A 13,418-nucleotide genomic window follows, 5' to 3' on the forward strand; every position below is an offset into this window, starting at 1 on the left:
GACATATCAAAAAGACACAGGAAGCTGGCCAATTCAATATAATTTGAGAATGTGAATAAATAAAGATAAAAACAGATCATAACTCATTATACAAAATAAAAATCCATGATCCCACAGTGCTACTAATGAGTAAATGAATGAATGAATGAATCAAGAAGGTAAGCTCTTCTTCACACGAGAATGGCAACTAAAAACATAGAAGGTATGATGGAGTTAGAAAATCAGAGACACAAAAACTGGTAAATGTAGGTTCATGAAGAATAGAATATTTACACAATATCAAAGTATCTCATCATAAGATATCTATTGATTACAATAGGAAAACTATAACTTTATAGTGGAGAAACCTAGTGGACACTACTAACCAAGTTTTCAGAATTAACATCAACAACACTGGGGTAAACTAACTTCACATGCCATACTTCCTATTAACATATGCTGAGAAGACTATGGGCATTTAATAAATTATATATTTAGTCTTTGTCCCAGGTTCCTGGCGCAGAGCTCCTAAAACCCTCATAATTCCCTGAGAAACAGGAAAGTCTTTTGATAGTTATAGCAAGCCCCTTTCAACCATACCTGACTTCATACTAATAAGATGAATCATAGGGATGTGGACCCCAGGTGGCTTCCAGATGGGGACTGGCTACCAGAAAAACCAAACAACTTATTAGAGGGTTAGAACTTTGAGCCCTACCCCTAACCTCCAAAGAAGGGAGAGGGGGCTGGAGATTGAAATTAATCACCAATGGCCAATGGATTTAATCAATAATGCCTCATAATGAAGCCTTGATTAAAATAAGAACAACAACAACTGCAACAACAACAACTCAGAACAATGAGGTTTGGAGGAGTGTCTGGATTGCTAAAGGTATCTATGTGCTGAGATGGTGGTGTACCCCCTGGAAAGGGCATGGAATTACTGTGTCCCCCCACTTCCCATTCCTTGCCCTAATGCATGTCTTCCATTTAGGTGTTCCTGAATTGTATCCATTATAATAAAACTGTAATTGTAAATATGGTGCTTCCTTAGGCTCCTGGGTAGCTCAGTTGGTTAAGCCTCTGCCTTTGCCTCAGGTCATGATCCCAGTGTCCTGGGACCGAGTCCTGAATCAGGCTCCCTGATCAGCAGGGAGTCTGCTTCTCCTTCTGCCTCCCCCCGGCTTGTGTTCACATGCTCACTCACTCTCTCTCTCACAAAAACAAACAAACAAACAAACAAATAAATAAATAAAATACAGTGCTTCCTTTGAGTTCTGTGAGTCATTCAAGCAAATTATTGAACCCAAGTGGGGAAATCACCTAGTTTGTAGATGGACATAAATATGTGAGTAGCCAGAGGACCCTGTTTGTGGTTGGTATCTGAACTGGGAACTGGGGACAATCTAGTGGGACTGAGTCTTCAGACTGTGGAGTTTGTGCTAATGGGTAGCAGTACAGTGTCAGAAGCTAGTTACTAGATGCTACTACTAGCATCAGAATTGAATTGGATTGTAGGACACCCAGCTGGTGTTGACAAAGGGGAGAAATGACTGTTCTAGAAAATCAAAAAAGGTCTCAACACTGACATCTGCGGTATTTCTGTCCAAAGTACCTAACTTGAATCTCATCAAAATGCAGTCTACAAAAATAGCCTGTACTCTCAAAATATACATCAAGAATGATAAAGAAACACTGAGAAATTATTCCAGATTTAAAGGACACTAAAGAGACAAGGAAAGTACGTACATTACGTAATTTGGGATTAGATCCTTGATCAGAGGGAAAAAAAGAACTGTAAAGAATATGAGTGGGACAATAGACTAAATTTGACTATGGACTAGTAGGTAACAGCATTGTATCATAAAAACTTCCTGATTTTGAAAAATGTACTATTATTGTATAAATGAATATTGTTAGAAAATATTTACTGAATTATAATTAGTAAAAATGTTTCCAACTTACTAAGTGGTTCAGAAAAACAGTATGCATAAGGGCACCTAGATGGCTCAGTGGGTTGAGTGACAAACTCTTGATTTTGGCTCAGGTCATGATCTCAGGGTCATGAGATTGAGCCCCTCTTTGGGCTCCACAACCAGCATGGAGTCAGCTTAAGATTCTCTCTCTCTCTCTCTCACTCTGCCTCTGCCCCTTCCCCTGCTCATGCTCCGTCTCTTTATAATAAATAAAATCTTAAAAAAGAGAAAAATAGTATGCATGTATTACTGACATGCATTGTATATAGAAGAAGAAAACGATAAAGCAAATGGGGCAAAACATAAACACCTGGAGAATCTGCATAAAGTATATATGTAAGTTTTTTTAAGTCTTACAACTTTTCCTTAAGTTTGAAATTATATAAAAATCAAAATAACAGAAAACAATACAGTACTCTTCCCGATTTATAGGCTAGTTTTCTTCCACAGAGTGGCATTTAATACGGTCCCTAAAGATTATTAGAACACTGAACAAAGATATAGCAGTTCCCAAACTATGTTCCCTGGGGCACAATTAGATCATGACAGATTAATAGATTTATCAAGATTAAAACAATTGCTAGTGTTACTTCTTTCTCCTAAAATTCATTTTGGACATCATTTTATTCATAGGAAATCCATTTGAGAGAGCTCATTTTTTTTTAGTAAAAAAAATTTTGACAAAGTGAGACATGCAAAACGAGAGATGATAGAGACTGATTTATCTAGATAAGGAATACAAAAGGAGGAAGGAAGTCATCAGGGTGGGAAGAATAGTAGCTACATGGTAATGGCTGCATGAATGGCAATGAGACCCTTCCCTAAAACTCTGCAAGTCTTCTCCCTAGTCTTCCGTTTCCTATGGAAACAGAACAGGAGCCCACGTTTTGCATCTCAGTTGACTTGGGACAGAGAGGAGTGTTTTGACCACATAAATCCTTTGAAAGGAAATCTTGGGGAATCTCAAGGCTTCCGTAGGACATGAAACTAGGTGTTCAAGGCAATCTGTGATGGTCAGTTTTTAGTGTCAACTTGACTAAGCAAAGGAATACCCAAATAGGTGGTAAAACATTATTGCAGGTATGTATGTAAGGATATCTCCAGAAGAGATTAGCATTTGAATCAATAAACTGAACAAACATCTTCACCAAGCAGGTTGGCATCATCCAAATCACTGAGGGCCTGAACAGAACAAAAAGGCAAAGGAAGGACAAATTCACTCTCTGCTTAAGTTAAAACATCTACCTTCTTTTGCTCACCTGCCCTCCAATGAGGTTCCTGGCTCTCAGGCTTTTGGACTCAGAGCCACAAACTTAACACTGGCTGCCTAATTCTTAGACCTTCAGACTCTAAATTACACCATGAGCTTTCCTGGTTATCCAGCTTGCAAGCAACAGGCAGATTGTAGAACTTCCATACCTCCATAATCGAGTGAGCTAACCTCTGTAATAATCCTCTTCATATAAATATGTATGTATAAGTATTCATATACATATATATCTACAGATTGTTATATCTATATATATTTCTCTAAAGAACCCTAATACACAATCCATTCTAGATACTGGATAGTATCTATTTTCACATATAAGGAGAACACCAAACACATTTATACAGTTGTTCTGATCATTATGTGTTAATATCTTATTATCAATAAATGCTGTGCCACATTCAAGAAAGTTACACGAATGATGAATGATGGGCTGATGCAGGAGGAGATGCTGTGCAATTTAGGCAGCAAACACCCTCTCATTAATATTTGTGGTCTGACTGAGAATCACTGGTTTAAGCTATGGATCTTGTTTTATATTTTAAATATACTAATGTGCTATCTTATTAGTAATAAAATAGCTCAATTCTCAAATTTATATCATTCTGTCATAAAGTTTTAAAAAAATGAATCAAATGTTGACCACTTCTTACAAATGACTTATCTATGAGACTGCTATGTATTTTTAGCTTCAAACTGAACTCGATTATATTTCACGACCACCTCATGGTTTTCCATTGCTACACTGCAACTTTTCAAGGGTTCTGTGGTCAAACAGGCTTTAAGAAATACTGCTGTCAGGTGTTATTTTTACAGATGTATGTTTAAAGAGGTAGGATTCAGAAGACAGAATGCATTTTCCTATCTGACTTCTCAAGAAACCATGAGACACAATTCTTATTCGAATTATGGGTGGGGCTGAATAATGAATTATCCATTAGCCAACTCACTTCCACTGTCAACACAGATGCAAACTGTATGTCACAGGTCAGCTCCACACCTTAAGAATGAAATTTCTGGGACACGAATGACTTTTGCTAAGGCCCCTGTAAACATGGATGAAGGCTGCCGAGGGTGAAGAGGCACCATGAAGAATCCACAGGCTAAGAGGCTTCACCCTGGAAGCACTGCAAATCAAGGACATGGGCCTTTTTCTGACAGTAGCATAAGAATTAAGTCATTACTAACCGAAACAAAAATTACACTGTCCAAACTTTGAAAATGGTAAGCATATTCAGCCAAAATGCACATAAGTGAAGAAATTCTCAGAGTTGCAGAAACTTAGAACCACACAGACAAATGAAGGCTTTCTCAGCAAAGCTGAAGCATATTTATGGTCCTACTGTACTTGGGACTATAGTGCCATTGAAAAGCGGAAACCCAGCTGTCACCTAGGACAGGAAGGGAATTCTGCAAATTTGGCAGCAATCCTTCAGCTGTGTCCTTAATACCCCTGTTGTAGTCCGCTACGGTGTGGCGTTACTACAGAGCTCACAGAAGTCATGGAGATAGCTCCATGAAGAATCAAAATGGAATAGACTGCTCGTATACAGGGGATTCTGAAAAATATCTCATGACTTCACCTACCTAAACTATCATATCTCAGTATTACTCCCTAGTGACCATATTTATTCTCCCACATCTAAACCCTCAGTCATCCTCGACTCCTCCTTCCCCCTCATTTCCATCTGCTAGTGGCTGCCAACTCTGGCAGATTCCACTTCTTCACTGGAAATCCATTCCCTTCTTTTGCTCCTTAAGGCCAGTGTCCTGGTTCAGGTCCTCATTTCCTCACACCATTAAGCAATTTATCCTCCCAGGATCCAGTATTTTTCATTTTATGAGCACTGTACAATTCATCATGCTAAATCAGTCTGAATCATATCAATTCCCCTTTGAAACCATCTTCAATTATTCCTCATGGCTCTGGACCACACACATACCCCTCAGCCTGGCATTCAAGGCTCCAGTAATCTGCATTCTCTGACCCCACAGCTCCTCAATATCAATACCGACTGTTGCCCACACATGTCCATACAAGCACCACACGGTACACCTGCCCTGTTGCTTCTTTCAACTTCTCATTACATCTGGACCTCACCATGTACACAAACCAATTCAAATCTTATCTATTTTCCAGGGTTGGTATCAAGTACTGCTTCCTCAAAAAAACATTTCTCAATTCCCCAAGTAATGTTATCTCCTGCTTCCCTGAACCTACCACATTTTCCTTGGCATCTGTTATGATCTGCTCACTCTGCTACTTATCTATCCTACCTCCTATATAATTTTCATTCAGTCAATATTTATTAAGACTTGACTATGTGCCAGGCATTGTATTAACCATCAGGAATACAGGTGTGAATAAAACAGTAATGACTGCTTAAATTACATAGAGGAGTTGCAAGCTGGGATTTCCACGGAACATGCATACATTTATTTATTTATTTATTTATTTATTTATTTATTTATTTGACAGAGAGAGAGAGATCACAAATAGGCAGAGAGGCAGGCAGAGAGAGGGGGGAAGCAGGCTCCCTGCTAAGCAGGGAGCCCGATGCAGAACTCAATCCCAGGACTCTGGGATCATGACCTGAGTCAAAGGCAGAGGCTTAACCCACTGAGCCACTGAGGCACCCCACCACGGAACATTAGAGGGTATCACATAGTTGGCTAGATCAATTTTCTATCAAGGTGCTAGAAAACACCTGATTAACAAAATGTCATTTAGTAAGATGCCTTGTTTAAAAAACACAATTCTACTAATAAAAAGATCATTTTAAATAGGAAATCAGAAGAATTATATAGTGTAATCTTTAAGTCCATAATTAAAGACAAAAGTGGAATACCCAGGGGCACCTGGGTGCCTCAGTGGGTTGAGGCCTCTGCTTTTGGCTCGGGTCGTGGTCCGGGGTCCTGGGATTGAGCCCCACAAGGGGCTTTCTGCTTGGCAGGGAGCCTGCTTCCCCGTCTCTCTCTCTGCCTGCCTCTACCTACTTGTGATCTATATCTGTCAAATAAGTAAATAAAATCTTTCAAAAAAAAAAGTGCAATACCCAGTATTTCCACTGAAATATTTTAGAGCAACGATTTCTATTTTTTGAAGACATAAATTTATTTAACAAACAAATGAAAAAAAGATGAAAAGAAAAACAATCCGATTTTTGTGTCAATGGGACTTCAAATAAATGAACATTATTAATCTGAATGAACAAATGAATGGAAAAAGACTACTGGTTTGGTTTTTTGAGTTTTTGGACCTAGAATTTTAGAACCTCAATGAAATCCTCTGAAGTTCATGTGCAGACAATAGATAAGGATATGGATAGTCAGTAGGCAAAAAAGAAGAGAATACAACTGTGAGATGAGCTATGTTAAATTATCATGAAGGAGAAAAACAAGACATGATTTCTCTATGGCCCATATCCTTGACTGAAACACCAGTAAAGAAACTCATTTAAAAGATGGAAAAGTTCTGGGGCACCTGGGTGGTTCAGTTGGTTAAGGATCAGATTCGTGGTCTGGGCTCAGATCATGATCTCAGGCTTGTGGGACTGAACCCTGAGTGGAACTCAGTATTCAGCACTGGGTCAGCTTGAGAGTCTTTGTTTCTCCCTCTCCTTCCCCCTACTCATGCTCTCTCTCTTTCAAATAAGTAAATAAAATCTTTCCAAAAATAAATAAAAGATGAGAAAGTTCTTATCACACTTACCAGTTTTAAGTAAGTATGCAAATTCCTACCTGTCAGTGATCTTATTCCGTCTGACTTTGAAATCCCCACCCTCCCCATCATTCACGGCAGGTGTCCAATGTTCCACCTTGTCCCATACCCTCTCCTTCTCACCCCACTCCCCCATCTCAATGATTCCCTATTTACCTCATAAGCATCTTTGATGTTCAAGGGCTCACCAAATGCTGCCACGTGCCCCACAATGCCTTTGTTCCATTCTAAGCGGATACAGTTATTTGAAGCTTCTTCCAGTGTTGAACCTTCCGCAACATCAAACAGACGGCTGATAAGAAACTTGTCATTGGAGCTGTCCTCACAGACCAGAAACAGAGAATAGCGATCGGCGGAGATAAGTCCATGAATATGCAAGAAAATTTTGTGACATAAGGCTGTGACATCCAAATGACTAGAAATATCTTTCACTAATTCCAAGAGTCTTGAGCACTGGTCCCCTTCGTCATTATCAAACCTTCGGGGGGTTAGAGGCATCTGTTCCTTCTTTTCTGAGTCAGCGAGGAAGCTCACAGTGCCCTCGGAATCCTTGACAACAATGGGTCTAAGAGGCCGATCAAATTCAGAGGCAGAGATTTTCCTGGTTGGTGTTCCAGGCGCACTGCTGTCTGCACGAGGACTCGGCTGCGAGAGGCAAGAACAAGATTCCGTGTGGCTTCTGATGCCTTCCTTGCACACGGGGATTGTGTGAACTCTCTCAGCGAACCAGGCATTGACCATTTCTCTGCAGGACAGAATGCAGACTTAGTAAACGTTTAAGAAAGAAAGGGGTTATCCCTGAAAGCTTCTAAAAATTCTCCCATAGCAAACTGATTAGATAGTAATTCAATTTTTCATAGAAAATAAAAACAAGGCAGTTTATTTAAGACAGTTTTATTTTGAAAAACTATAAAGAACAATTTCTTCAATAAACATTTTAGTAAAGTCTGATGCCTATAAACATGGATTTTTAGATATGATTTACAGTGCATAAAGCAGCAAGTCTTTTTCTCTCAAAAGCAGTTTACATTAGCATAAAAGACACTAAATTTGACAAGTCTTAGGAAAATATAAATATAAAAAATTTGCTGTTGAAAACATACAACTTGTTCTGAAGTTAAACGTTTGAAAATTTAAAACAAATATTTATCTAAATTTGGCTAGCTAATAATATGCTTAATTTTATATAGTTTTATCTATATTGCTATATAGAGATTAGATTTAGAAGGGGGAAATATAAACAATTCGATCTGGTATGTAAAAAGAGTACAGACTTCTGTAAATATTATTCTAATAATGCTTGTTCAACAATGGTAACAATTATCTCTTCTTCCAGATTATCTACTCCTGTATAAAAGAGAAAATCAGAAAGTAAGCAATACCTAATTTTAAAAATTTGTCCAAGAAAATTTAAATCATTTGTCTTAAATATACCTCTCTGTTAAAGAAATCCACTTGAGCTAAAGGCTTCATGGTAGGCGATTTTTTTTTAAACAATCATCAGATCATATACATCAAAATGACTGTTCAGTTCAAATGATTTCCCTTGAAAAAAATGTAATTATACCAATTGACAGTGCTCATTTTGGGGGCTCTTCTTTTGAAACTAACTTTTAAGAAACTTTATAAGGTAAATAAGGATATTAGTTTCCTCTAAAAGTTACATCTTATTTTTCACTAAGCCCTCCTCTCAAAACTAACAAAATAAAACCAAAACCAAAACCAAAACCAAAACAAACAAAAACCACAAAAAACACCACACAAAAAAACCCTAGAGTAACAGCTAACTTAATATCTCTTATGCAGATTTGACTTTTCCCAAGACTCAAATTCACATTCAAAACATAAAAACTAGCTATCACTGATGATATTTAAAAGAATTTGCCCATAATAAAAGCAAAACAATCCCCACTCTACAATGACATATTGATTATTTTCACTAAAAGGCCAGGAAAAAGGTTGGACAATGCAATATTTTGGAGAGTGTTGGTATACGGACACTCTTCAATCGTTTTGGCTGTAGTAATACAAAAAGAGGAAAATAACATATTAGTTTTACACAATAGAATGATAAAACTACATTTATAGCAAAAATGTTTTGTGATTTTAATGTTAAAGGACTATTTTTAACGTTTACCTACAAATCTATACTATGATTAAGATGCATGTTTAAGAGATTCAAGTTTGTTTTCGTCTTTCTTGTATATATGATGCATGCAGTCTTGTGACAATTTATTTTTAAATACATTGTTCATTCAATATTATGCTTTATTTGCATGCATGTATATATATTATATAAGATTCCTTTATCTGAGGGCCCTGGGTCCAGATCAACACAATCTTCTGATACTGAATGATGTAAAATAAAATTCCTTCTCTACCTTAAGAGACTTTTCCAGAAAAAAAAAATTTTTTTACCACCTCATTGGAGGTAAACAGGCAATTTCTAACAAATTTTCAAATGCATTTATCCTTTATTCCAGGGATTTTATCCATGTGGCCAAAGAAGTTCCAGACTATTTATTGTAGCACCCGTTTGTTATAGCAAAGATAACAAGCTACCTGGACCAGCTGTTTAAATACATAATGATACATTTATACAATGGAATACTAGGGCAGTCCTGAAAAATTGTTGTATGTGCGGCTGTGAATAATCTCCACAATTTATTAAGTGAAAAAAGAAGAACACAGAGGGAAAAAGAAGAGGCTGACTTATTTCTGAATCTCTACTAAGTTTTCCATTTTTGAGATACTCTATTGATTATTTTGTTTTGAACAACACTGTATTATTTGGTAAATATCTATTACTCTGAAATAGTACCAGTCTAGAAAGGATTGGGCAAAAAAAAATAATAACAGATATTATCAGAATGACCTCAGAATTTCAAGTGTTGGATACAGTTGTAAAAACCTTTCAAAGATCGCTTTAAGAAAAAAACTTACATAACCCCTCAAAATTGCAGTAGCAGTGCCAAAGACATTGATGTCAAAAAAGCATGCGAAGCTGTCAAAAATGTACAGGAAGTTTCTGACTAAAATTGTTTTGTAAAATATAGATAGGGAAAAAGCTCTATGTCTAAATTAACATATTTTATGTGATTTAAACATATGTACATGTAACTTAAATTGTTAAATCAATATAAAATAGGCATTTGAGTTATTTCAGCTACCATTATAAAATTAAGTCCAATTTATTTCTTATCTTCTTATTGGAAAATGGTGATCAACATTTTTTCTAATTTTTACATATTTTTAAAGATTTTATTTATTTATTTGACAGACAGAGATCACAAGTAGGCAGAGAAGCAGACAGAGAGGAGGAAGCAGGCTCCCCGCTGAGCAGAGAGCCAGATGAGGAGCTGGATCCCAGAACCCCAGGATCATGACCTGAGCCAAAGGCAGAGGCTTTAACCCATTGAGTCACCCCGGCACCCCCAACTTTTTTTTTAATCAAAATATCTACATGACAGATCCATGCAGCTATCTAAACAGACAACTTAAAATGGTGAAAGCAGAATTCCTAATGCCCTACCCATCATCTTACTCCAATCTCACTCTCTGCCATTTTTCCTCCTATTAAAAAGGGCACCATCACCTCCCTAGTTACTCAAATCAACATGTAGGAATTACTCTAAAGTTCTTTTTCCTTCAAATCTCATGTCCAAGTCAAGTTGCGTCAATGTGACTCCCAAAACCTTATATCCCAATCTGTTCATTTCTATCTCTTGCATTAAGTCCTGGTCCCAGTCCACTGTGGCCACAAGCCCCCACTGGTCTCTCTATGTTATACTCGCCCCCGTTCAATCCATTCTCCCCACAGCAGTCAGAGCAATCTTTGAACAAAATATATCTTAACATTGTCAATTATCCTACTTGGCTTCTCAGTGAATAGAGAACAAAACCCAAAATCTTTTAATCCCCTACCACAGTTCCACTTGGCCAGGCTGGCCTCCCTGGTTCTCCTCAAGCACCCCAAGCTCTAACTGTTCCCCGTCCAGAATGTTTTCCCCTCACCTAGGTCTGGCTGATCATAGCTTCTACATTCTCCACTCAGACAATTCTTCCCTGGTCATGCCCCCTAGAGTGGCCTCTGACACATGATGTTCTCACCTCCCAGCACCTAAATGTTTCTTACTGGATATTTTTCTTATTGGTTAATCTGTTGTTTTATTGTCTGTCCCCTTCAACCAGATGTAAATTTCATCAGAGCTACTTGTCTGTCTTAGAAAATGCCTGTTTCACGGTCTGTCTACAATAAATAATTCTTGAGTAAAGTGAATGGATCAAAAATTGGGCTCCTAAATTAACTACACCAAAAGGGACAACAGTCTTTGAATATATGAATGCTGGTATATTTGTTACAAGAAATCAACACTGTGGTTTAACTGTTAATATTCTTTTTTTTTTTTTTTAAAGGAGAATTTTTTTTTTTAAGATTTTATTTATTTATTTGACAGAGAGAGATCACAAGTAGACAGAGAGGCAGACAGAGAGAGAGGGCAGCAGGCTCCCTGCTGAGCAGAGAGCCCGATTTGGGACTCGATCCCAGGACCCTGAGATCATGACCTGAGCCGAAGGCAGCGGCTTAACCCACTGAGCCACCCAGGCGCCCTAACTGTTAATATTCTTTACCTCTTGGATGTAAGTCTCCTAACTGACTATGGTTAATTTATTCTCATATAACCTGCAGGATCTACTATATGTCTTAAATGGAGCCAGTGCTTAAAAATTCTTTGTTTTATGTTTTTTATTACTGTATCTGCCTCACAAGTGTTTTTGTTTCTAGCTATTTTCTTGGTGACGGAATTTAATATTAAATTATACAAGAATAGCAGATCTTATACATTCACTCATTCAATCAACAATTTTTATTAACCACCAGTCATGGGGGATGGGGTTTCTCATGACCACATTATAATGATCACATTATTGATTATCTGAGTCCCTGTAGTTATATGCATATGCAGGAAAATATACGTTATCATAATATCAAAACACTCACTTAGGAACCACCCCACAAATAAAATTAAATTATTTCTTACATCTCTCTCTCATCACACATCCCTTAAAGTTTTGTAGTGTATGACCCAGGTGGCCATATGAAGTGGGCCTTTCCTCTTAAGACTACTAATCCTCTTCCGCTAATTTTTTAATATTTCAGTCTCTATACAAATACAAATAATCTGAAAATCAAAATTAAAATTCTTATATAAGATACAGAATTTCTAGAAGTAGATCAATGTTGGAGAACCATTACAATATATTATTTTTTTTACAATTACATTATATGACAACTATAATATTACAAAATGCCACTAACAATTAAGGGCTATGCCCAATTAAAGACCAGCTAACAAATACAAAAATAATCAACAAGGAAAATGACATAAGTTACTTGGAAAGAGAATTTTATTTAAATAATTATATTCAAGACTAAGAGATATCCTTGAAAAATCTGAAGAAACCTCCAAAATAGTAATTTGAAAAACTATTTCTTGAAAAAAAAAAAAAAAAGAATCTCTCACCCTGTTATAAAAGTCAAACATGGAGAAGTTAATTGATTATGTAATAGTTTTGTTAAAAATTGTTTATTCTAGTGCTTGCTTTGGCAGCACATATACTAAAAATTGTTTATTCTAAAATTTAGCATGAAATATTCATTATAATATAAATTTTATTAAATCTAGGACAAGGTTAATTTACTTTCATAATCTGTGGGTCCGTTTTCAAGATAAAGTTGCAATCAATCCTTTCTACTGATTTTTTTCCCCCATTTTAATTGGATTCATGCTTAAATATCATTTTTTTTACAGAATGAATTATTGTCCTAAGGTAAAGATCTGAGTGTGTCAGGCACTATGCTGCACACCAGAGAGTACTAAATTCCCCAGGCACACCATTCAGTGACCACGCCTCCAAAACTGAAGTTTATGTTGTGTTCGGGAGTTAATTTATATACATATTGGATTTTGCCAACATATGAAGTTAAGTGTAAATGGATTCAAATGAACAAAGATGGAAAAGACGACTGTGAACATGACAGATATAAGGGTTAAAAAAAAAAAAAAAAAGTACTCGATGGGATTCAAGAAACCTAGATGGTACTTCTGACTGGGCAAATCACTCCTGTGGATAGGATAGGTTTTCTATTTTCACTTCTCTTCCTTAATTTTTAGGATTTTGAAAAGTACTTATATGAATGATACTGGGAGAAAAGGGGGGGCACCATTTTATTTAAACCTGGTAAGGCAGGCATTAACGACCCTGTTTTCTAAATTATGAAGCTAAAAATAAATGGCTGAACCAAAGACCTCTATTTGATAGCAAAATCAGGAGTCAAATCCAGGTCTCCTTTTCCAAGGCGTATGGCCTGTAAGAATGTAAGTGTTTCCAGAACATCAATGCTTATCCCAAAGGAGGTACTCTGTAACTTCTGGCTGCATCCAGAAGAGTCAAACTCAAGTTCAAGCAT

At 36.9% G+C, this 13,418-nt stretch overlaps 1 protein-coding gene across 4 annotated transcripts in view; it reads right to left on the reverse strand.

The window, feature by feature from the left end:
• PDE5A (phosphodiesterase 5A) overlaps positions 1-13,418 on the reverse strand; it is a 149,768-nt gene that overhangs the window by 120,785 nt on the left and 15,565 nt on the right. For all 4 annotated transcript variants that reach the window (XM_032333296.1, XM_032333298.1, XM_032333297.1 and 1 more), the window contains exon 2: positions 7,103-7,691. In XM_032333296.1, coding sequence (XP_032189187.1) covers positions 7,103-7,691 — 589 coding nt within the window. The remainder of the gene's footprint in view (positions 1-7,102; positions 7,692-13,418) is intronic.

The sequence above is a fragment of the Mustela erminea genome, chromosome 2, assembly GCF_009829155.1.
Source record: "Mustela erminea isolate mMusErm1 chromosome 2, mMusErm1.Pri, whole genome shotgun sequence".
Taxonomy (NCBI): domain Eukaryota; kingdom Metazoa; phylum Chordata; class Mammalia; order Carnivora; family Mustelidae; genus Mustela; species Mustela erminea.